Below are 22,813 nucleotides of genomic sequence, written 5' to 3'. Positions count from 1 at the left end.
GATGAAATATTTCCCTGACATGTTTTTTTTGTTTGTGGCTGTTGAAACTGCTCAGAATTTTGGAAAGTTAGACATCCAGTCTTGATTTAAAGATTTTAAGTGACAGAATACCACATCCTCATGGAAGATGTTACAGTGGTTTTTACTCACTGTTAAAAATTTGCATTTTATTGGGCACTGGGCAGATAGACACAAGATAAATATATGACATGTCTGTGCTGTTATAATATGTCTTCAGTGAATTTCATCGATCTCATTTGGACATATGTGTAAGGCCAGATTCTCTCACTAGTTTAAGTCACTTTTTGCGCAGGGTGAATACCATATAGGGGAATCCTCTGGTTTTCTACAGCTGGCATACAAGTGCTTTGCCAACCTCCCTCTTACAACTGTAGTAGGGGCTGTGGCCAGGAGAAAATGGACATGGCTAGGATTTCCCAGGACCTCAGCAATCCCTGGCTGTTATAAGAGCCCTTTGGGGCCTTTGGCCAGCATTGTAATTAACAGCAGCCTTCTGGCTGTTCTAACTTACACTGGAGGACTGGATTGGCACAGAGCGACCCCAACATGAGGGCACCAACACCATCTTTGCACACTCCCTCCTAAGTGATACTGTGTGCTTCTTAGCTCCAGCAGAGGATCTAGCTAGGCCATGGTATATATGTTTATACAATGTGTGAGTAAATATTTTATCTGTGATAGAATTAAGAGAGTCCCCCTGCCAGAAAATAATATATGTTATTTAAAAGTAAAGTACTTTTCATTCTAAGAGAAAAATATCTCACTAGAACCACCATATTCATTAAAGGTGAAATACTGACAGCATTCTCATACCCTTTCCAACAGAACTTCCAGAGCAGGTCACTAGAATGAAATACAAAGAAGAGGCATGAAAGTTAAGTTAAGCTGAAAAACGTTAGCAATTTGTATAGTAAGGGCCATATTATAAAACTAGGCAAGATCATTAAAGTTTAGTATGTTTAAAAATAATTTCATAATGGATTTGAATGTCTATCATGAAAAAATAAATCATTGTTTGTTTGGCTTTTTGTTCAGTGCTTCCAAGATACTTCTGCTAATATGAAGCATAATTTTTACATGAAGATTGTAGAGACAGTTTCTCTTTATAAGGGTGGCTCATTAGTGTTGCTTCTGATTTTTTTTAATTAAAAAGAGAGCATTAAGGTATTTGAAAACCAGTACATATGAAGAATTATATTAATTTAAAAGCAGACTAAGAAGAAAAATAAGAGTTTGGTACCCAACAACTAAAACTGATCCCCAAGAGTAAATCATGCTGTAAAAAGCAGCCTTGTTGTGCATTTTATTGTCATTCCTTTCCATCTACATACTAACCACTAGTATCCAGACTCAATACACACAGCCCTTTGCTTCAAAACTGATTATTCATGTCAGGATCAAGAGAAATTCATGTGAATTGGGGTGTGTCATTTTACTGCCAAGTACATAAGCAGAAAAAATGTCCTTGATTTCTAAGCCCTGGCCCAGAAATGCACCTCATGTTTCAAGACTGTAGGGTATTCTTTTTGTGGGTTATGTGGTGAGCCAGCACTAGGATAGAAAGCTTCTGCTCCATGCTGTATCTTTGTTTCCTCTTATTCTGGAATATGACTAGGCACAACTACAAGCCAGAATTTGGCCCTATATAAATAGTCTATAAATTACACTGAAATGCATCAAACAAAATATACATAGTTAAAAGGTCTATAATTGAGTTTTACCTGAATATATTTTTTTAGGGCAAAATGTAAGCTTTGATCCTTTCACAGGAACTGGAGAAACTACCACTGTATAGACATCCCCACAAGGTATCTCGGTGACATCACAATAACTCAAACCTGAAGTAGGGGTACAGGTGAAATTGCCTTTTGATCCATATAGATCTGTACTTATCAACCCTGCAGAAGCTTGCCAGTATATTCGGATACCATTATTGCCCAGTCTATATAATTTCACCCCAGAAGGACAGCAAGCACCTAATAAAGAAAATAAACAAGATTAAGTCTAAACTACAGATTATGCTTGTTCTTGAAAGGAAATTATAAATTTTCTTAACAGGTTTCACGCCTGATACCTACATTCGAACTACAAAGGTTCATCTTCTCACATAAAGTCAAGGTAATTGTACAAGGCAGTGGTGGGGGATAAAGGAATGAAAGTCGCCCTCCAAACTCCCAAAAGGCTGTGGGGCTGGAATACAGCACCTCTCCAGACACTGGTTAGTATCGTACATTGGAATACTGGTCTCTATTGTGCGCCACCCACTATGAGGAATGTTAGGGTACTGGATTCAGACAATTGTAGAACCTCTTGCCTCTCTGTGTCCCTAGCCTCTGCCAGAAGCTGGGAATGGGCAACAGGGGATGGATCACTTGATGATTCCCTGTTTCGTTCATTCCCTTTAGGGCACCTGGCACTGGGTACTGTTGGAAGACAGGATATTAGGCTAGGTGGACCTTTGGTCTGACCCAGTATGGCTGTTCTTATGTTCTCTCTCATCTCGAAACTTCAAGTAGATATTGGCTTGTTTGGGTCTGATGTGTGGCCCTTTTCCATAGTGCACAAAGGGTACAGAAGTCCCCTTGCACAGTCTGCCTCAGCCCCTCACAGTGCAGCTCTATCATGATGTTTAAGTGATACAGAGGGCCTTGCATGAATTTCATCCTAAGTATATTTAACAATTTAAAACAGGGAAATGCAAGGGTTTTAGCAATTTCTTTAATCTCGCATACAACCCTGATATGAAAATAAATCATCCGCCTACTATACTCTAATTTTTTTTCTTTTCAATTCCGTTTATCGTTTACCTACTGGAAGAATAGCCTTGATATGTGCAGTATGAGGCCAAACCAGTTTCAGTAATCACTTTCAGAGACACTGTATAGTTGGTGCCACATGTAATGCATCCCAGGAGACAGTGGTTTTGGAGAGTGTGGCACTTGGCTTGTCCTTTCGGTGATTCCAGTATTGTTATGTATGTCTTTGCACCAGCCCCAACAGACCAGCTGATATTTGTTATAGACAGCATCACTTGAGTTACTGTCAGATCATTAGGGCAACAAGGAGCTTAAAAGGAAACAAAGAAAGGGAGATCAACTTTATTGTGTCCACAGAGGTCCTATGCAGATATTTTTGTCAATGATTTTGTTTTAGAAATAGTTTATTTAAAATCTACTCAAAAACAGCCAGTTTTGTCAACCACATTTTTCTGATCTTAAGGCTTGATCCAGCTCTTGTTGAAATCTGTGGGAGTTTTTTCACTAACTTCAGTGGGAGAGGGGTCAGGCCCTTGGGAAGAAAAATAATTTTAAAACAAGAGGAAAACTAAGTACTTTTTAGCTAATGTTACCAAAATAGTCAGATATTAAATTTCAGCATGCTAACATCTAATCTAACATGCTAAATTTCAGTAGCTAACATCTAATATATAGAATAACAACATAAGATAAATGATTTATTCCTTCTTCACCCATTGTGTGAAACCGTTATTACCCCAGGATTATTATGTGGTGATTGTTCCAGCTGGTAGATCTTGGTAATAAAAAAATGTCTACAATGCATCATCAGAATCTCAGTGGTTTTCTCAGCCACAATAAGGATCAAAGTGCTGAAAAGGAAGCCATGCATTGCATAAAGAGATTATGCCAGTATAGCTTAATTAGCAGTGACCCAGGAAACATAAGTACCTGTATTTGGGTTTATCAGCAGTATTCAGCTACTAAAGAGTAACGATTTCTCTCTCTCACACACACACACATTTGTGCAGATGCCATTCCATTCAGTAGGAAAGAGTAATACATGTAGATACATTGTGAAAAAAAACCACATGGACATAGAGATACACACATTTAGCACAGAATTTTTATATATATATATAATATATATATATATATATAATGATAAAGGTTATATTTTCAATTACATATTGATTGCTACGTACCTGTCTCTAAAGGAACACTGTAACTAGGTAAGCTCTGCCCTGCTGTTGTAATTGCCACAGCACTAACAGAGAAAACTGATCCACAGGGAAGACCAGTTATGCTACAGGAATTTCCAGAATTTGTGCAATGCCAAAATCCAGCCTCTCCTCTAGCAGTAACAGTGTATACAGCATCATCATTATTGGCCTGCCAGTGCACACGAATTATGGAAAGATCATCCTGTGAGATGTTTTTTATTTCAGGACTGCATGGAGCTGAAAGATTTTAGATAAGGGAGATTTAAGATGTGCTGTTATCAGTACGTAGCTATACAATATAAAATGGAAGTTATGTCAATAGCTGCAGATTATTGTAGATATTTGACAAACTCACTCTGACAGTGATATCCTAGTCAATAATCTTTGAGTAATTTGGAACAGTTTATGAACATATAAACTAAATGAGTTTTACAGGGAAAAACTCTTGAAAAACTGACATGTTAAGGTTTTGCATATAAATACTGGAATCATAAATCTCATTTTCAGAAGTGCTGATTACCTAGCAGCTTCCAACCTCGCCACTTATTGAAGTGCCTGGTTATGGATTTAGGAATCCAATCTTAGGCACTCGTTTTTTTAAATCTTTGACATTAGATTTTCTTTTTGTTTGCAACTATGAGTTATAATAACGTTTCTTAGCACTCACATTATGTTTTCCACCTTCAAAGCACTTTATGATTGTTAAGTAATCATTTTACTAACTACAACAATAATGTAAACAGCTAATTATTCTGTGTATTAAGAGACGTGAAAAAATAGCCATATACCTGTTGCCACATATTTAGATGCACATGATGTATTGGTGCCCCTGATTTCACTGTAAGAATATACAGTGATGTTATACTGGGTGTTACACTGCAATGCAGACAGGATGCAAATTGTGGCAGTGTCATGACACAATACTACACCAACCCCATCAACAGCTTTCGTTTCATACATTTCAGCACCACGGACAGGAGACCAGACAATTTCAACTGTATCGCTGGACACAAACACTGGGTAAAAGTCACTGGGGCAACAAGGTGCTAAAAAAGCCAAAACAGAAAGGAAATGTCAACAGCGCTCATGAACAGAAAAATATTACATATTAAACAGGGTAGTGACTTGTTTACACAAACACCTCCTATATGAAACCTCCATTATCATAATTTTAAAAATGAATTATGTTCCCCACATTGAAGTCCTTGATTTAGCTAAAATGTAATCTATCAGAAAAAAGTACCATGTCCCTCATGATATCTGGACAAAGAGAATTCTATTGCATACTCTTTTTTTATAGTCAAAGTGTATTCTGACATCCCTTTAGTGTCCCTACAATAGCATTCAGTGATAATCCATTAATCTGAAATAATACTGTACACTTATGTTGCACCTTCCATTTGAGGTTCTCAAATATTTATGAATTGCCAAACTAAGCCTCATAATCAGATATTTCCCCATTTTACACATTGCAAAACAGGCACAGGGAAGGTAGGGACTTACCCAAGATTACATAGCAAAGCTATGGCACAGCCAAGGCTAGAATTCAGATATCTTGACTCCCAGTCCTGTGCATCCATAACATTATCTTTCCCCACCTTTTGAACATGTTTTAGAATGACTGAATGATCAAACCTTGTAATTTATAAGCTAGTGGCATACTTGACTGATAAACTGGCTATTCAAATAAACATTGACTACACTTTCAAGTTAAACCCTTTTCCTTTTAAAAATATATATTTACTAAAGCACTGGTAATCATTGTTAATTTGGGCTGGTCAAAATTTTTCATCAAAAATATTTTTTTCCAATGGAAAATTGGGTTTCTGACTAACTTTTTTGGTGACAAGTATCTGCTTTCTGTAGAAAATGTTGACTTTCTGTTGAAAAACTGAACACCAAAACATTTGCATTTATAGGCCAAGTTCCACAGCCACCCTACATCTCTCATGACACACCATGTCCAGGGACTTTGAAGATGTACTGAAGTAGATCAGAAAGAGAGGAGAATGTGGTGTATTATGGGAGATGTAGCCCACCAGGGAGCCCAACCCATACTGGAAAGTAGGAGTATGTGGCACTTGCATGACAACTTCCATGGAACACCAAGGCACCATTTCGAAATCTAAATGCTCTGTTTTAAACTAAAAGTTTTCTGTCCAAAATTTGGGGTAGCAGCCAAAAATTTTCACCTTTAAATTCCTCACCAAAAACTGATGTTTTCTGCAGGAAAAAAATATTTTCCAACGAGTTCTATTGTTAATACTACTAGGGGAATCACCAAATATGTTTGCATAAACAAAGTGCTACTTACAAGTCGTATAATTGAATATATCCCCTAAAGGACTCTGTCCTGCCTTGTTATATGCGAAGACACTAATGAAGTAGGTGAAACCACAATCTGATTGGAAGTGGCATTGGGTATGGGATGTGTTGCAGTGCACTTCCAAGCCGTCATCGCTTTTCACAAAAACCACATAATAATCTCCAAGATCTACATTAGACCATGACACTGACAATTTACCAGGGTTGTCCTCTTCTATTGTTATACTTCTTGGTGCACAAGGAACTGAGAAACCAGATTTAAAACAAAAATGGGGGAAAAGAAGAGGTTACAACTGTACTCACAGGATTTTATTTAAGCAACATTTTTACTACATAAACATCAATGAAAGATATATAGAATTTGTGTGATATGTTTAGCTTGAATAGTTGGCACATGTCCAGTTTAGAAAAGAGCAACTCATCTGGATTTGTAAGGATACTGGGATGACATGTATGTGATTATTTTAACATGGTGCTTGTTCATAACATAAATTATGTGTGTGGGCTGTCAATTAATTGCGGTTAACTCACACGACTAACTAAAAAAAATTAATCGTGATTAAAAAATTAATTGTGATTAATGCCACTTATAATACTAGAATACTAATTTATACTTATTAAATATTTCTGGATGTTCGTCTACATTTTCAATATTATTTCAATTACAGCACAGAATAGAAAGTGCACAGTGCTCACTCACTTTATATTATTATTACAAATATATGCACTGTAAAAATGATAAAAGAAATAGTATTTTTCAATTCACCTCATACAAGTACTGAAGTGAAATCTCTTTATCAGGAAAGTGTAACTTACAAATGCAGATTTTTTTTGGTTACATAACTGCACTCAAAAACAAAACAATGTAAAACTTTAGCACCTACAGATCCACCCAGTCCTACGTTTTATTCTGCCAATCACTAAGACAAACAAATTTGTTTACATTTACAGGAGATACTGCTGCCTGCTTCTTATTTACAGTGTCACTTGAAAGTGAGAACAGGCATTCATATGGCACTTTTGTAGCCAGCGTTGCAAGTTATTTACATGCAAGAGATTCTAAACATTCGTATGCCCCTTCCATACTTCGGCCACTATTCCAGAGGACATGCTTCCATGCTGATGAAGCTCATTAAAAAAATGTGTCAATTAAATTTGTGACTGTACTCCTTGGGGGGAGAATTGTATGTCACCTGCTCTGTTTTTACCCGCATTCTGCATATATTTCATGTCATAGCCGTCTTGGATGATGACGTAGCACATGTTTAAGAACATTTTCACAGCAGATTTGACAAAACTAAAAGAAAGTACTGATGTGAGATTTCTAAAAATAACTACAGCACTCGACCCAAGGTTTAAGAATCTGAAGTGCCATCCAAAATCTGAGCAGGACGAGGTGTGGAGCATGCTTTTAGAAGTCTTAAAAAAGCAACACTCTGATGCAAAAACTACAGAACCCAAATCACCAAAAAAGAAAATGAACCTTCTTCTGGTGACATCTGACTCAGATGATGAAAATGAACATGCGTCAGTCTGCACTGCTTTGGATCATTATCAAGCCGAACCATCATCAGCATGGAAGCATGTCCTCTGGAATGTTGGTTGAAGCATGAAGGGACATGTGAATCTTTAGTGCATCTGGCACGTAAATATCTTGCAACGCCAGCTACAACAGTGCCACGCGAACACCTATTCTCACTTTCAGGTGACATAAACAAAAAGCAGGCAGCATTATCTCCTGAAAATTGTAACTAACCTTGTTTGTCTGAGTGATTGGCTGACCAAGAAGTAGAACTGAGTGGACTTGTAGGCTCTAAATTTTTACATTGTTTTATTTTTTAATGCAATTGTTTTTTGTACATAAGTCTGCATTTATAAGTTCAACTTGCATGATAAAGAGATTGCACTACAGTACTTGCATGAAGTGAACTGAAAAATAATTTGTTTTTGTTTTTTACAGTGCAAATATTTGTAATAAAAAATAAATATAAAGTGAGCATTGTACACATTGTATTCTGTGTTGTAATTGAAATTAATATATTTGAAAATGTATGGTAGTAACATCCAAAATAAATTTAAAATAAATGGTATTCTATTGTTGTTTAACAGAGTGATTAATCACGATTAAATTTTTAATCATGTGATTATTCACGATTAATTTTTTTAATTGCTTGACAGCCCTAATAATTTATAACATTTCTATAGAACAAAGTACATGCTATTTCAGTCACAAGCAGGAAAAAGATCCCATTCTAAGGGCTACACATAAATGACAGCACAGGCATCATGCAGTATTTCAACAAAGAAGTGAAATATCCTATGATAGCAATTTGTAGGTTTGGATGGCATTCAGCAAAATGATTGAATAACAGCTGGCAAGGGCTGGCTTCGACACAAGAACACCTTTGTGTATGGCATCAGATCAGTTATTAACTCTGTACTTCATCAAAAGTTTGGTCTTTTTGCTTAGGTTTTATTTTATGGTGGCATCCCAAAATAACACTCTCAAATGAGGACCATGTGGTTCATTGATTTAATAATGTTTCCCTTTTCCCTTCCTGGTTCAGTGGTTTACAAATTCAGTGTAGTGGTGCCACTCTAGCTGGAAATGGAGACTCGTCAATCTTGTCACCAGCCAATTTTGCATTATCATTATTAATCATCATCCTCTGTATTTATGGGAGCACCCAAAGACCCATTCAGGACCCTGGCTCCATTGTGGTCGGCATTGTACAAACAGGAAAACATGGTCTTTGATTTAAGAGTAACCCAGGACAAAAATAACAGGAGCACTGGAGGTCAGAACTGGGGATGTTGGCAGAACTTCATAATATTTTGCATTTATACAACATATTTTTTTGAAGAATTTCAATCCATTTTTCTAATATGCGCACATTAAATCTTACAAACACTCCTGTGCAGTAAGTTAGGGTAAGGTGGCAGCATTATAAACTGAGGCACAACTAGGTTAAATGATTTGTCCAAGATTGCAGAGTGACTCTGTGGCAGGAACAGAATACAAGTCTCCTGACTCATAGTCCTGTGCTTTAATCAACAGATTATCCTTTCTCACTCAGTAGAGGGAAGCTTGCACACCATATTGGGCCTATTCTCCTCTTACTTTGACCAGTTTTAGACTGGTGTAACTCTACTGACTTCATGGGAGTTGCTTCTGATTCTCACTGGGGTAAGAGGAAAATCAAGCCTGTTGTATCTGCCAACTAAATATGCCATTCTCAAAATAATCCAAAGAAATAAAAATAAAGTTAGCACAGGATTCAGAGGGTAAATGTGAAGCTTCATGCATGAAGTACAACAAAAGTTTCAGAATACACACTGTTAAGTGCCACAATAACACGATAGCCACAGAAACAGGCTTTTTTTTTTCAACATAGGGATTAATTTTCTTATAAAAGAAACACGATATCTCAGTATTTAACAGGAGCAACAGAAGCTCCAGTAGAGGTCACACTCAAAGACAAGGGTCTTTCTCCTCCTACCTGCCCATAAACGATAGTCCAAGTTCACCCAGGGTCTGCATAGTTTTCAATAGCACAGATCCTGGAATATGGCCTTGGAAGTGGAAATTCTGCAGGAGGAGGTAATGGTGAAGGTGTCTACAATATCCCCTTCACTGAGGGACTTGAAACCAACCCCCAAAAGAGGATGGCAGTGGCTAAGAAGGGGACATGGCCAGAGCAGCCAGGGGATGCGCCTCTATTCATGAACCCATAAGGAAATTTAAATTGGCCTTCCCTGGAATAATCCCTAGTGGGCAATGGTGGTGAAATACTGCCTGCCTTCCTCTGGGGGAGAAATCCCCACGAGATGCGAGAAGCCAGGCTGATGAAGACAGGTGCAATTTGTATCACCTGTAAAGATAAAATTGGCCTAATGCTGATTTCCCCAAACTTTAAAATAAATAATAATTAAAAAGCTAGAAATAAAAATATGTTTATATACACACGATGGATCGGATTCTTCTCTGTGTTACTTTGACTTCAGTGGAGCTATTTCAGATTTATATTGGTGTCACTGAGAGCAAAATACAGCTCAATTTCTTTAAAAAATATTTTTCCATAAAGTAAAATGCAGTTTTTCAGCTCACTGCTTTATGGAAACATCAGCACTTAAAAGAATGCTGCAATGGACAATCACGATGAGGCAGTTTATATACATAATAATGGAATCTTTTAAAATAAGATGTGAGGGCCAGACATTGACAATATTTAACTGTTCTGAAATATCTTAATGATTAGTACTGCAAACTCCCTTAAAAATATTTAATATTAAGCTAAAATTTAGGCAACTTTTGCTTTCTTCTTTCATTTTATGGCAAAAGAGAAAAAATATTATGGGCTATACAGGGGTCACTGTAGTTCACATACCAGTTTTTAAACTCACTGCATCTGTAGGTTTACTGGATCCAGCACCGTTATTGGCTACAACATAAACAGAGTACTCAGATCCACACTGGAGTGAAGACAAAGGGCAGGAGGTGGAAGATGTGCTACAGTTCAGTTTGGAGGCTTCACTGAAGGCTGTCACGCTGTAATTTAAAGTTCCCTCTGTCGGTATCCAAGAAACAGTGGCCCTCAAAGTTCCACTATGAAAAGCAACTTGAACATCTGATGGTGCATGAGGACCTGCATTAGTTAGAAACAACTGTAAATACACTTAGTATCTGGCGTTTTATAGAGATGATCGTCAACCAGATCCCTGAATCCAAACATCATCAAATTTTGTAACTTTTGTGGCATAGGCCCCAGCCATCTTTTTACACCTATTACAGTTGCATAGAAATTTTTAAACAATTACTCTAATTTTGCTCTGACACAAAAATTTCTGATGAAATTTAAATAGGATATGACCATTAATATTTATATAAATAAGTTCCTTTACTCAGTTCTTGCTTAGGCAAAACTTTAATTGAAGTCAGTGGTAGATCTGCCTAAGTAAAGTTTATAAAATTTGACCCATGTCCTCTAGAACTTTCCTGAACCTAGAATTGGCATAAATTGTCATAGCTCCATTTGGACAATTTACACCAGCTGAGGATATACCCCCAATTTGTCATGTCAAAAACATACATACTACTATCAACAGCATTTTAAATTATAATTTTACACTAACTTTGGTTTCAGAAGAGAAAGCAGTTCTTACTTGTTATTTGGTTGTATGTGAAATCATCTCCAGGTATTCCATTAACATTCCAGGCATGTGCCTTGATGGTATAGAGAGTTCCAGGATCTAGACTAGTAAATACCAAGGAAGTATGGGTGGTGTTCTCTTTCATCATACTGCCTAAACCATCTGATCTCATGATGGACACAAAAAATCCAACAGCCATATATACAGCTCCCCAGCTCACCACTATGGAGTCGTAACTTGGAGAACTTACAGACAGGACCGGAGCAGCCAAGACTGTTAATTACAAATATACATTAACTATTGGGATTTTCATTAATAGCTATGCTGTCTAAAAGCTAGAAGAGCCAAATTCAGCATAGGGTAAACAGAATCAACTTTCATGGATGTCTCTGGGCCAAATTCAGTGGTGATGTAAATAGTATAAGTTGATCAGAGAATAATGTCGTAAAGTTAGCATAGTTTGCACCAATTTACTATTTAATGGACTTGCATAGTGAAGGTGACTGGCACACCAAAGGGTGAAAAGTGGATGAGTGCAGCAAGAAAAGCAACAAAAAGGAGTGTGTGAGGTCAGTTAGATTCCCTTATTTTGTCCTATTATCTTACACCCTCCTTTCAGTTGCTTCCCCACCCCTTCCATCCCTTAAGTATGTCAGTGTACATCTTCTGTTAGAAGGTAAAGCCACAAGGTTACATTGACTCACTAAACAATATATAAGGAAATACATATAAACGTTTTACTGGCATGGGTTTGGACAGCTATATTACTTGTGTCGTGTAAGTTATGCAGGTCACCCTAAATGGGTTCCAATAATTTTTTTATACCAACGCCAACTGACCTTAGAGAAAAATTACAACTCACATACTTCAGAAATCTATACAATTTACCCTATTTTGCCCTAAATTTATACCTAAATTTGCCCAGTCTCTCAATGCTGTGTCCCACAGGCAGACTGGGAATCTCTCTTTCCTGACTGTATAAAACTCCCATTTCTAGTTTTGATAGGACATTAGATATCAGACTTTATCATTGGTTCAGGCTTGAATACTGTTCATCTTGAGCCAAAGCCAAATTCTGAGAACTGGTCAAATATGAGTGATAAATGCAATGTATCATATGGCACAGTAATATATCAGCTGGGTATCACCACTACATGCATGGGTCTATGTCTACTTTTCACTTATATAACGCCTTCCACCCAAGGACGGTAAAGCTCTTTGAAAACATTAAGCCTTAATGTCATTATTCACATTATTCACATGAGAAATTAAAGTATAGTGATGTTAAGTACAGAAGCAGAGCTGAGAACTGAATTCAGAAATCCAGTCCTATGCACTGGCCATGACGCCACTATATCTATATACCTATAATTATATTCTTGAACACTGCAATGGTGATATGTTCAATATTTAAAATAAAAGATTGCACTAATTCATCCCCAGTAAATGCTTGAACTATTTTTACTTTCTGTGCTAGAATTTTAAAAGATACAGTTAGAAAATTCCATGAGCCATATATGTTATGCACTCTAGTATTATGAGAGTTGCTATATAAGATCAAAAGCTACCTGTTTTTGCCATCTTTGAAGGTGAAGGTAGGCTTCTTCCTCCAGAGTTTATAGATCTGATGGTGATTTTGTACAGTGTAGCAGCCTTCAATCCTGTCACTGTGCCTGGTGAATTTATGACTATAGTTTCAATGGAAGAATCTCCATCCTGTGCAGTCAGTAGATAACTGGTAGCCCCAGGAACAGCTGCCCATTCCACTGTGATACTGTTGCTCAGTTTTGAATAAGCTTGGTCAATAACAGGTATCTCAGGAGCTAAAAATGAAATTATGGTAAGTTAAAAATCCATAATCATGTTCAAATATAAGGACCTGCTGCTGTTAGGTGCTAAGTGCATTGACCATTTTGCAGGAGGTGCTCAGGATAACTGGGATGTGATTTCTTTGATACTTCTAATTTGACTTCTCTAAATCAAATAGCAAATTTAAATTGCATATAAATATAATTGATTTTATTTGTGCCATGAAACAAAATAAATGTTTGTTCAGTGTCCACAGTGCAATTAGCAATGAAAAACTGCATCTACTGTAGTTAGCACTGATTATATGCAATTTATATATATACTCAGATTATTCTTTAAAGGGGAACAGTGGTACATTAACTAATTTAGTTGGTTTGACTTTGGAGAACGGTTGTTTTGTACAGTCACTTGGGTAGTTCCTATCCTGCAAACTTGTCTTTCCTCTCTGTACCTTACTGAGTGATGGAGCTGGGTTTTGGTCTCCCTAACTCTGAGCTATATCTACTTTACCTTAATCTAATCTAATCCAATCCATCATGTTCCTAATGACCAGCTGCCGGAAAATCAAATGTTTGAAAGGCTGTAAAAAGTGGGCCAAATTCATCCTTAAAGCATTTACTTCATTAGAGTAGCATCTGGGATAAATCTGGCCCAGCATGGCTTCAGTCACCAGAATGTTGCAGCCCTCTAAGGAGATCATCTGCTAAATTGAGGAAGAGAAGATGCTAAATTACTCTGCATCTTTGGGGACACTTGTGCCCCTCTACAGTCTTTCAGCTACTACTGCAGCTTTTAAACAAGTTTAAATACATACTAACAATACATGCAAGACTGGATTTATTTTAGATCATTATTGAAGTTACTAATGACGATACCAACCTTTTGATCATGTTCACACTAGATAATCTAAGTGCATCTTTCCCATGTTGCTCTGTAGCCAATCAGTCCTAGAAGGTGTTCCTATTATAATCAACAGGAAATAGCTTTGCTTTCTACAAAACAATCTAAAATGGGAAGACTGATACTATATGTTAAATACTGCAACTACAGGAACTTTCTTCTAATAGCCCTTAGTGTGAGCCATTCAGAAAACTAAATGTCATATACTTCAGTCAGACAAGTACCTAGCTACAACTCTCCCAACTAAACTGCAGTAATCAGGATTTTGGGCCTTGAATAAGCACATGTAGCAGGTTCCATATGTCGTAAGGCTGCAGAAGACCAAAAAGAGCAGGCAACCTCATAAAATGGATGAAAGTGATCCAGTTGCACTAATTGTAAAGTGAAAATGTATCCAGAATGTAAGCTTGCACCAGCACAACTACCAATTTCAAGGCAACAACCCACGAGTTCAGAGACTTTGGCAGCAATTACAGGAGTAATATTTTCACAAGTATGAACACTTGAACAATATCTCTACTTATTAGGCCCAAATATTTTTTCATTCAGCATTAGCTAGGCATGTCCCCTTTTCCACCATTTGTAAAAATTACAAAAAAAACCCTATTTTCTACATTTCTACATTTTTATTTTAAAATATTGTGCAAATTTAAATTAGGTCTATAGGAGCTTGTCTGATAAACGACTGTGGGATTTTACCCTTAATGGGGGACCAATCCTGCAAAACTTCCACATAGGGAACTCTTATTCAAGTCAAAGGGAGCTGTGTGCCCACCTGGCTTGCAGGAGTGGATCCATAATATGTTATTTATTTCAGAACTGCATTACAGAGCATTAAAACATTATGATATTTCTCCCATGACTGAGGTAACCAAGAGGTGAAAAAGAGGTAGATTATATTCTAAACGTTCAGGGTGATCATAACCATGAATTTAATTTTAGTTATTTCCTCAATAAGATGAAAATTTTGAATTTTTTAAAAAGAAAACAAGGATATTTCTAAAGTTTTTCAATTAAAATTTTTTAAAAGGAATTTCAAATGATTGATTTTTTCAAAACGAAATATCAGTTATGGAACAGGAAAGAGGGAATACTGTCTATCTAGGTTCTTCTATAATGCCCAAGGCTAACTTAAACAGTACAGAATCAGCTTCTAAATGGAAATAAAATGTCAGTTTTTCACATGTATATGACCCCACTTTTGTGTTCTTCAGTTAAAAACAAGGCAGCTGATTTTGAAAGTTGTGATTAGGTGAGAATTGATGCAAGGGATGCGTACACACACACACACACACACACACACACACACACACACTCACTCTGATCATGCTTCCACTGAAGTCAGTGGGAAAACTTCCATGGACTTCAATATGAGTAGGAGTCAGCCCTAAAAATCAAATAAAACATACAGGGTGAAATCTTGGCCCTACTGAAGTCAATGGAAATCGTATTAGCAACCCATTCCATACTAACCTGTTAACTGCTTAGTCTGTGCTTCCGCTAGGATAATTCCATTCTTATCAATGGCTTCCACTTTTACAGTGTGGACAGTGTTGGGAGTTAGTGAAGTAAGAACGCCTATAACAGGAACATCACTGAAATGTGCCAACAAAGAGTGGCCTACTGTGTTCCTGGAGGTTGCTGTGATTCTGTAGGAAAAGGCTCCTGAAAACTTGGACCATCTGAGATAAATGTTTCTTGATGTCACATTATATATGGATATAGAGAAACCTACAAAAAATACCACACCAATTTTAGTCTTTGAAACCTGAAATACACTACTGGGCAAACTGTTTGTACAAGATTCTTTCAAATGTTTAAGTAGCCTGATTTTCAGAGGGTAGGTATTCAACACTTTTTTGGAAATCAGGCCCCTTTAAGGGGCCTCAAGAAGGGTACCCAAAATAATCTCTTTTGAAAATTCAACTTTGCATTAAATTGTAACTGAAATTATTTTTCTGCTCATTTCTATCACCCATTATACACTGTAGTGTACCGTGTCGCCAGCTCTCATGATAATATTGCAAGTCTCACGATAATTGCTATTTTACTCAAGCCCCAGCTACTGGAGATTTCTGAATATTTGAAAATCTCATCTTTAATTTAAAGAAGAGTTTCTAGCTCTCATGGTTGCAGAAAAAAAGGATGAAAATGTGACCCAAGTATATCCTAAGGCTTAAAAACCAGAAGGTAAATTAAAAAAAGCCAAAATGTAGTGGTAGTTTTTTAACTCTCATGATTTTTAGAGGGCTGCCTCATGATTTGTTAACGTCTGAGGTTGGCAATACTGCTATTATTTACATATGGCTTTTGTAATCTTGCAAATAGTGGGACTAATCCTACCACTCTGTGCATAGAAACCCCTCTGACATCAGTGAGAGTTCCACACATGAAGAGCTTGCACAATCAGGCCTGTGGTTTATAAAATCTCTGTAAAAAGAATACAGTATGCTGAATTAATTGCCCAAATACTGTAAAAACATCGAGGAGTTCTTGTGGCACCTTAGAGACTAACAAATTTATTTGGGCATAAGCTTTCGTGGGCTAAAACCCACTTAATCAGATGCATGGAGTGGAAAATATCGTAGGAAGGTATAAATACACAGCACATGAAAAGATGGGAGTTACCTTACCAAGTGGGGGTCAGTGCTAAAGAGCCAGTTCAATAAAGGTGGAAGTGGTCTATTCACAACAGTTGACAAGAAATACCACTCTGAAACCCATCACCAAATACTGTAGTAACTGTATGGCAATATGTAATGGTTAGGACTCTAGAATATTGTAATATATACTAATATGTACTGTCACAATGTATATTAAATGGATGACTTGTAAGAGCCCAATCCTGCGTTCCTTGCTCAGCCAAAACTCACACTGCAGTCATCAGGAGTCCTGGGTGCACAAAGAACGCAAGATTGAAGAAAAGGAAAATGGAAATTGTGTGGCGTATTTATCTTTTTAATTTTTAAAATCAAACAAAAATTATGCTATTTTAAGAGGGCCAAAGTATCAGAGAAAAGCATGCACACACTGAATAGATTGTATAGATAATGGGTGTAGTCTGAGAAGGTACTGTTCAGTGCAAACTGAGTGTAGCCTTAGGTAAGTGTCATATTGTAAGAAATATATTAGAAAGTTTATGCAAATGTACAGTAGCATAGGTAACTTTTTCAAATAAAGTTTTTTTTTTAATTATATCATATAAAGAAACATGATTCTTTACATTTTTTTAGTCTGATTTCACTTCAGTTAAAAAACTTTTGTTTGCAACATTACTAGAATTTAAAAATCAATTTGGATTAGTAATCAGAGATTTCTCTCTTCTTTAGTGTCCATCTAAAAATGAACTGGTAAAAATACCTTTTTAAGACTTTACCTGTGTTAGCTGAAACAATCTGAAAAAAAAGATATAGAACATTAGAATCACAAACTGAAAAATTATCTTGTGAAAAGGGAGAACATTTAACTTTTATCAATAATAACAATGACTTCTTTAAAATTGTATTTTGTGAACATAGGTTACTAATGTGCAATTTTACTTATTTGTTCAGTTTATTTAAGCATGCAAAGGTATGTACAGTAGTAAGGTAAATCTACGAGGCTGTTACTAGTGAATTTAACATAGGTATGCAGCTCACATTACTATTTCATTATCCTCTCTGAATCTGGCCATTGATCCAGAAGGGAAAGTTTGCAGTTGTTGACAGACTTTGAAAGACACTGTGTTCTAAAAGTATAATAGCATAGTTTTTCTGCGGGTCTGTTACCAGTCTGGGAAAAAGTAATTGTGTAACTCTTACAGAAAACATAATAATCAAAAATAAGAATAAACATTTGATAAATAGGGTGCTTTTCGTTTGTTTTTAAAAAGGACATATTCTTAAAAATGTTGGAGAGCAAAATTAAACTCACCATTTCAAGACTGATGAGGATAAATCCAATAAGTACCAAAGGTTTACCTTTTCCACTGCACATCTTGTCAGACAAAACTTTTATTCCACACTTTGCGTCTGGATGTGATCAATCAGATACCCCATTAAGAACAGTAATCACCTCACTATAGTTGTTAAGACTAGTCTTTGAGACAGCGGAAAGAAGTATTTGTCTGTAGCGCCTCCTCCCCTTTTCTGGATGGCTTATAAGCAGCTGCAAGGAATATTTAGTGAAATGACGCATACTGCATCCAACTGAAAATGCAGAAAATGTTACATGGGAAGACTGTGTTCTGTTCTTTCCTCTGTTACACAGGTGCAATTCCAATATTGCACGTATGCACCTAACAGATTGCAAAATTGAGCCCAGTTTAAATAACTATGTTGGAATTTGGTCTTACTGGTTGAAGTTCATTATATATTGTGATACTATTTCTACCACATGCCATCTCTTTTTGTTCAGAATTATGCTTGAGTTTTGTCTCCTATTTTAATAGGAAAATGTCATACTATAGTTAATAATTTGAGGAAGTATCTTTCTTATACTTTGTATGGTGCACACTGAAGTAGAAATTACTTTCAGTTTTAATGTCTCTAGTGTGTTTGGTACAGATGTTCATCTTTGGGTTTCCTTTTGTCTCCAGATTATTATTATAGTTTGTGATACATGATTCTTTATTTGTTAAAAGTCTTCCTGTATTTTGCATATTTCACTGTGGCAAAGAATATGCTAGGGTAATCTTCTGTGTAAAAATCTGTAGCAGTTTATCTGATATCACCATGATATCCTGGCACTAACAAAAATATATCAACAGTCCATCTGAAATACTGTATTCTCCACTCTTCATTATTCTTTTTTGTTCAGTTAAAGTATGCATATATCATTTTAAATTACATTATTTGTTATGTTCAGGGAAGCAATGTAGAGTCTTAAGGCTGTTTTTATGGGAAAGCAATTGCAAATAGATGAGCCTTACATTTGTGTCTGAAAGTTGCAAAGCCATGGTCATTACCATTTTTGATGGAAAGGTATTCCACAGCGATTAGTCACCCTCTTGCTCCTGCGGCAAGTTTAATCCTTGCTACTGACCTTGTCCCTTGTCCCTGAAAAATGTAATTGCTGTAATAAATCACAGAGAAAAAGTGCCTGAGATCATCTGGGTTCACCTCACTCAGGGATTTGAAGATCAAGACCAAGTTTTTGAATTGCATCTAGTTTTGGACAGGGAGTCACTGTAGATTTTAGAGCATTAGATTGCTCTGCGTGTATAACCCATCTGTGTTAGTAGACAAGTCACTCCATGTTTAATTAGCTAGAGTGTAAACCCCTTACTTTCAATCCCTGGTACAATGCACTGGAATAAATAACCACGGCCAGGGCTCTATAAAATAGAACTGAATGTATTCCCTGAGCAGTTGGAGCTACTAAGAGGCATTTCTAGCCATTATAGCTATTTGTGTATCCAGAAGAAGCAAAGTCCAGAAGAATCCCCAGGCCATGAACTGAGTTGATGATTACACTGAAGATTTCTTCAGGTGAGGGTGACTTTCGTAGTTATGACCATTTCTTTTGGGTAACTTCCCACACATATATAATTGTCCACCCTGCCAAAGATTAGTTTCAGTCAGCTGCTTCATGCAGGTGCAGTCTGTTCTCAGACAACAGGAAAACTGGATAATAGGATGGTTTGTGTTTGATGTGAAGGAGATGAGAGTAGACACCTGGCCTGGCACGTGTGGTCATGTGGCTCATGGAGTTTGATGCATGCTTCTGAGGCCATGTCTACATCTAAAATTTTGCAGCGCTGGTTGTTACAGCTGTATTAGTACAGCTGTATAGGGCCAGCGCTGCAGAGTGGCCACACTTACAGCAACCAGCGCTGCAAGTGGTGTTAGATGTGGCCACACTGCAGCGCTGTTGGGCGGCTTCAAGGGAGGTTCGGGGAACGCGAGAGCAAACCGCGGCGAAGCTGGTCTCCTTTCCCGGTTTGCTCTCTCGTTCCCCGAACCCCCGAACAAGCAGGTCTCCTTCCCTGCGGTTTGCAGGGTGGTTCGGCGAACGCGAGAGCAAACCGGGAAAGGAGACCAGCTTCGCCGCGGTTTGCTCTCGCGTTCCCCGAGCAAGCAGGTCTCCTTCCCTGCGGTTTGCTGGGTGGTTCCGGGAACGCGAGAGCAAACCGCGGCGAAGCTGGTCTCCTTCCCCGGTTTGCTCTCGCGTTCGCCGAACCCCCGAGCAAGCAGGTCTCCTTCCCTGCGGTTTGCTGGGTGGCTCCGGGAACGCGAGAGCAAACCGCGGCGAAGCTGGTCTCCTTCCCCGGTTTGCTCTCGCGTTCCCGGAGCCACCCAGCAAACCTCAGGGAAGGAGACCTGCTTGCTCGGGGTTCCGGGAACGAGAGAGCAAACCGGGAAAGGAGACCAGCTTCGCCGCGGTTTGCTCTCGCGTTCCCGGAGCCACCCAGCAAACCGCGGCGAAGCTGGTCTCCTTTCCCGGTTTGCTCTCGCGTTCCCGGAGCCACCCAGCAAACCGCGGCGAAGCTGGTCTCCTTTCCCGGTTTGCTCTCGCGTTCCCGGAGCCACCCAGCAAACCGCAGGGAAGGAGACCTGCTTGCTCGGGGTTCCGGGAACGAGAGAGCAAACCGGGAAAGGAGACCAGCTTGATTACCAGAGGCTTCCTCCTTCCACGGAGGTCAAGAAAAGCGCTGGTAGGTGTCTACATTGGATTACCAGCGCTGGATCACCAGTGCTGGATCCTCTACACCCGAGACAAAACGGGAGTACGGCCAGCGCTGCAAACAGGGAGTTGCAGCGCTGGTGATGCCCTGCAGATGTGTACACCTTCAAAGTTGCAGCGCTGTAACTCCCTCACCAGCGCTGCAACTTTCTGATGTAGACAAGCCCTCAGCTGCTCCTGTATTGCCTTTAGGTTCTGCAGTAGTATGGTCAGTGAGTGCTACATGATACTGGGGAGGGCACTGGTGCAGGTGTGGGTCTGTCTGGGATAGCCCAGGCCTGGTCGGATGTGGACCATGATTCTGGTGTTGGTCCACCAGTGCTCTGTGGTGGAGACGAGAATAATGTCCCTCTCCAGTGACACCAGTAACGCTCGGTTCCCGCCAGTAAGCCTCTGCTCGGAGCCGTGCCCAGCCACGCCCTCCCACTAACACACCCATCTCCTCCGGCCCGTCTTCTTCCCCGCAGCTCCGAGCTAGGCCCCATTCCTCTCCTGCCCCCCGGGGCGCCCTCCAGCAGCGCTCGGCTTACGTCGCGGCGCAGTGCCGGAGGGGCGTGGCTCCCAGACAAAAGCGAGGCTGCGGCGGACTCAGAGGGCGGACTTTGAGGGTGGGGTGATGCAGATGAAGCGTAAACGGGATGGGGAGTGTGTAAAGTGACGTCAGAGTGGAGGTGGAGTCTGGGGGTAAGATGGCGCCTGCTGCGGTGGGGGCCGCGTCCGGGGAGCGGGGTCTCAAGAGCCTGGTGTGGCAGAGTAAGTCCGGGGCACCCGCGTTCCCGTCCCGTCCCGTCGGGCTCCCGCTGCTCGCTCCCTCTCTCTAGGGAAGGGCTGACACGGTTCCGGCGCCGAGATAGCGACTCCCGCCGCCCCTGGGGCACCAGCACTCGCCTTGCGGCTGCGCCGCGCCTGGCAGCCCCAGTGAGGGGAGCCGGGGCTGAGGTCCTGCCCTCACTCCTTTGGGGGCCTTCCTTCGCGTGCCCCCGCCCCCAGCCCGTGGTGGGTCACTGCGTTCCGCCTCTGCGCTCTCGGAGCCCGAGCCCGCGGCCTGCTGCGCGCCGCCGAGAGCGTGCGGAGCGGCAGGGTCAAGGGCTGGTTGCTGCAGGGTCATGGACTGTGCCTCCCTCAACGGGAGACAGCCGCTGGCACTGCCGGGCCTGAGCTGCTGCCTCTGCCTAGGCATTTGGAGGCGGTGTAAGGCCCTGCTGCGGAGCCGCGCGCTTCTTCGTGAGCTCCAGGGAGGGTCCCCGGTCGGTGAAGGCACGGGCCTGTTGTAAATGTTTTGCGGAAGCGCAATACAGACTGTGTGATGTTGACAAATGAGATTTTCCCCATGTGGGTCCTTTCTTCACTGGCCTGGGAAATCCTGTTGGTGTCTCAAACTTATTTCCTTACAGAAGTGCTACAGATGCTGGGAAGTAGCACTGACTTACTACGCTGGCAACAGGTCTTTATTCTTAAGTTCTCCTATATGCTCCAATTTTTACCAGTTTAATTAGTTTAGCCTTTGTTTTGATCGTTATTTTTAATTGGAATATTGTAAGGGAATAGCTCTGTTACAAAAACTGCAGCATTGACACTGTTCTAAGCACAGTGTTTTCTAATCTCCCTCCTATGATCAGTGGCAAAAACAGTTGTCATGGTGTTGACAGGGCTCACCAAGTGGAGCATCTATTGTAGGAAAAAACTGATAAAGACAAATTTTGAAGTTAGTTGGCACTGTGTACTCTAGCTGAACAGTCACCTTTTTCAGTGACTTTTGAGGGAAGTGGGAGGTTGCCAACTCTGGACAGAGGGCACCCACTGTCAAATGCAGCAGTTTTTAGTGTATGGCGTCAATGCCTGTGAAAGGGGATTTTCATCATATTTCAAGATAATGGTCAATTTTACTGAATATGTGCAAGTAAACATTCTTTAAGTATTCCTACAGACTTTTTTTCTTATTCTCAAATGTTAATTACAGACTACTTTGTTTTATTTTTAATTGTT

At 39.4% G+C, this 22,813-nt stretch overlaps 2 protein-coding genes across 4 annotated transcripts in view; one reads left to right on the top strand and one right to left on the bottom strand.

The window, feature by feature from the left end:
- STXBP3 (syntaxin binding protein 3) overlaps positions 1-22,813 on the top strand; it is an 83,634-nt gene that overhangs the window by 6,185 nt on the left and 54,636 nt on the right. The window contains exon 1 of one of the 3 annotated variants that reach the window (XM_050963457.1): positions 21,499-21,580. The exons of 1 other annotated variant lie outside the window; for it this stretch is intronic. In XM_050963457.1, the coding sequence (XP_050819414.1) occupies positions 21,517-21,580 (64 nt within the window). In that variant the 5' untranslated portion in view covers positions 21,499-21,516. Of the gene's footprint in view, positions 1-21,498; positions 21,581-21,939; positions 22,272-22,813 lie in introns of those variants that run through there. One more of the 3 variants, XM_050963460.1, reaches the window with a different exon arrangement.
- On the bottom strand, positions 760-19,118 carry FNDC7 (fibronectin type III domain containing 7). The gene is made up of 12 exons (XM_050963470.1): positions 18,077-19,118; positions 17,541-17,559; positions 15,638-15,895; positions 13,024-13,278; positions 11,468-11,728; positions 10,693-10,950; positions 6,294-6,548; positions 4,768-5,025; positions 3,962-4,216; positions 2,833-3,087; positions 1,743-1,997; positions 760-864 (listed from the first exon to the last, which is right to left on the bottom strand). The coding sequence occupies exons 1-12, from the start codon at positions 18,137-18,139 to the stop codon at positions 803-805; spliced, it is 2,454 nt and encodes an 817-aa protein (XP_050819427.1). The 5' UTR covers positions 18,140-19,118; the 3' UTR covers positions 760-802.

The sequence above is a fragment of the Gopherus flavomarginatus genome, chromosome 7, assembly GCF_025201925.1.
Source record: "Gopherus flavomarginatus isolate rGopFla2 chromosome 7, rGopFla2.mat.asm, whole genome shotgun sequence".
In the NCBI taxonomy this organism is placed as follows: Eukaryota; Metazoa; Chordata; order Testudines; family Testudinidae; genus Gopherus; species Gopherus flavomarginatus.
The sequence above is the reverse complement of the archived record's forward strand: the minus strand, read 5'-3'. Positions and strand labels throughout refer to the sequence as shown.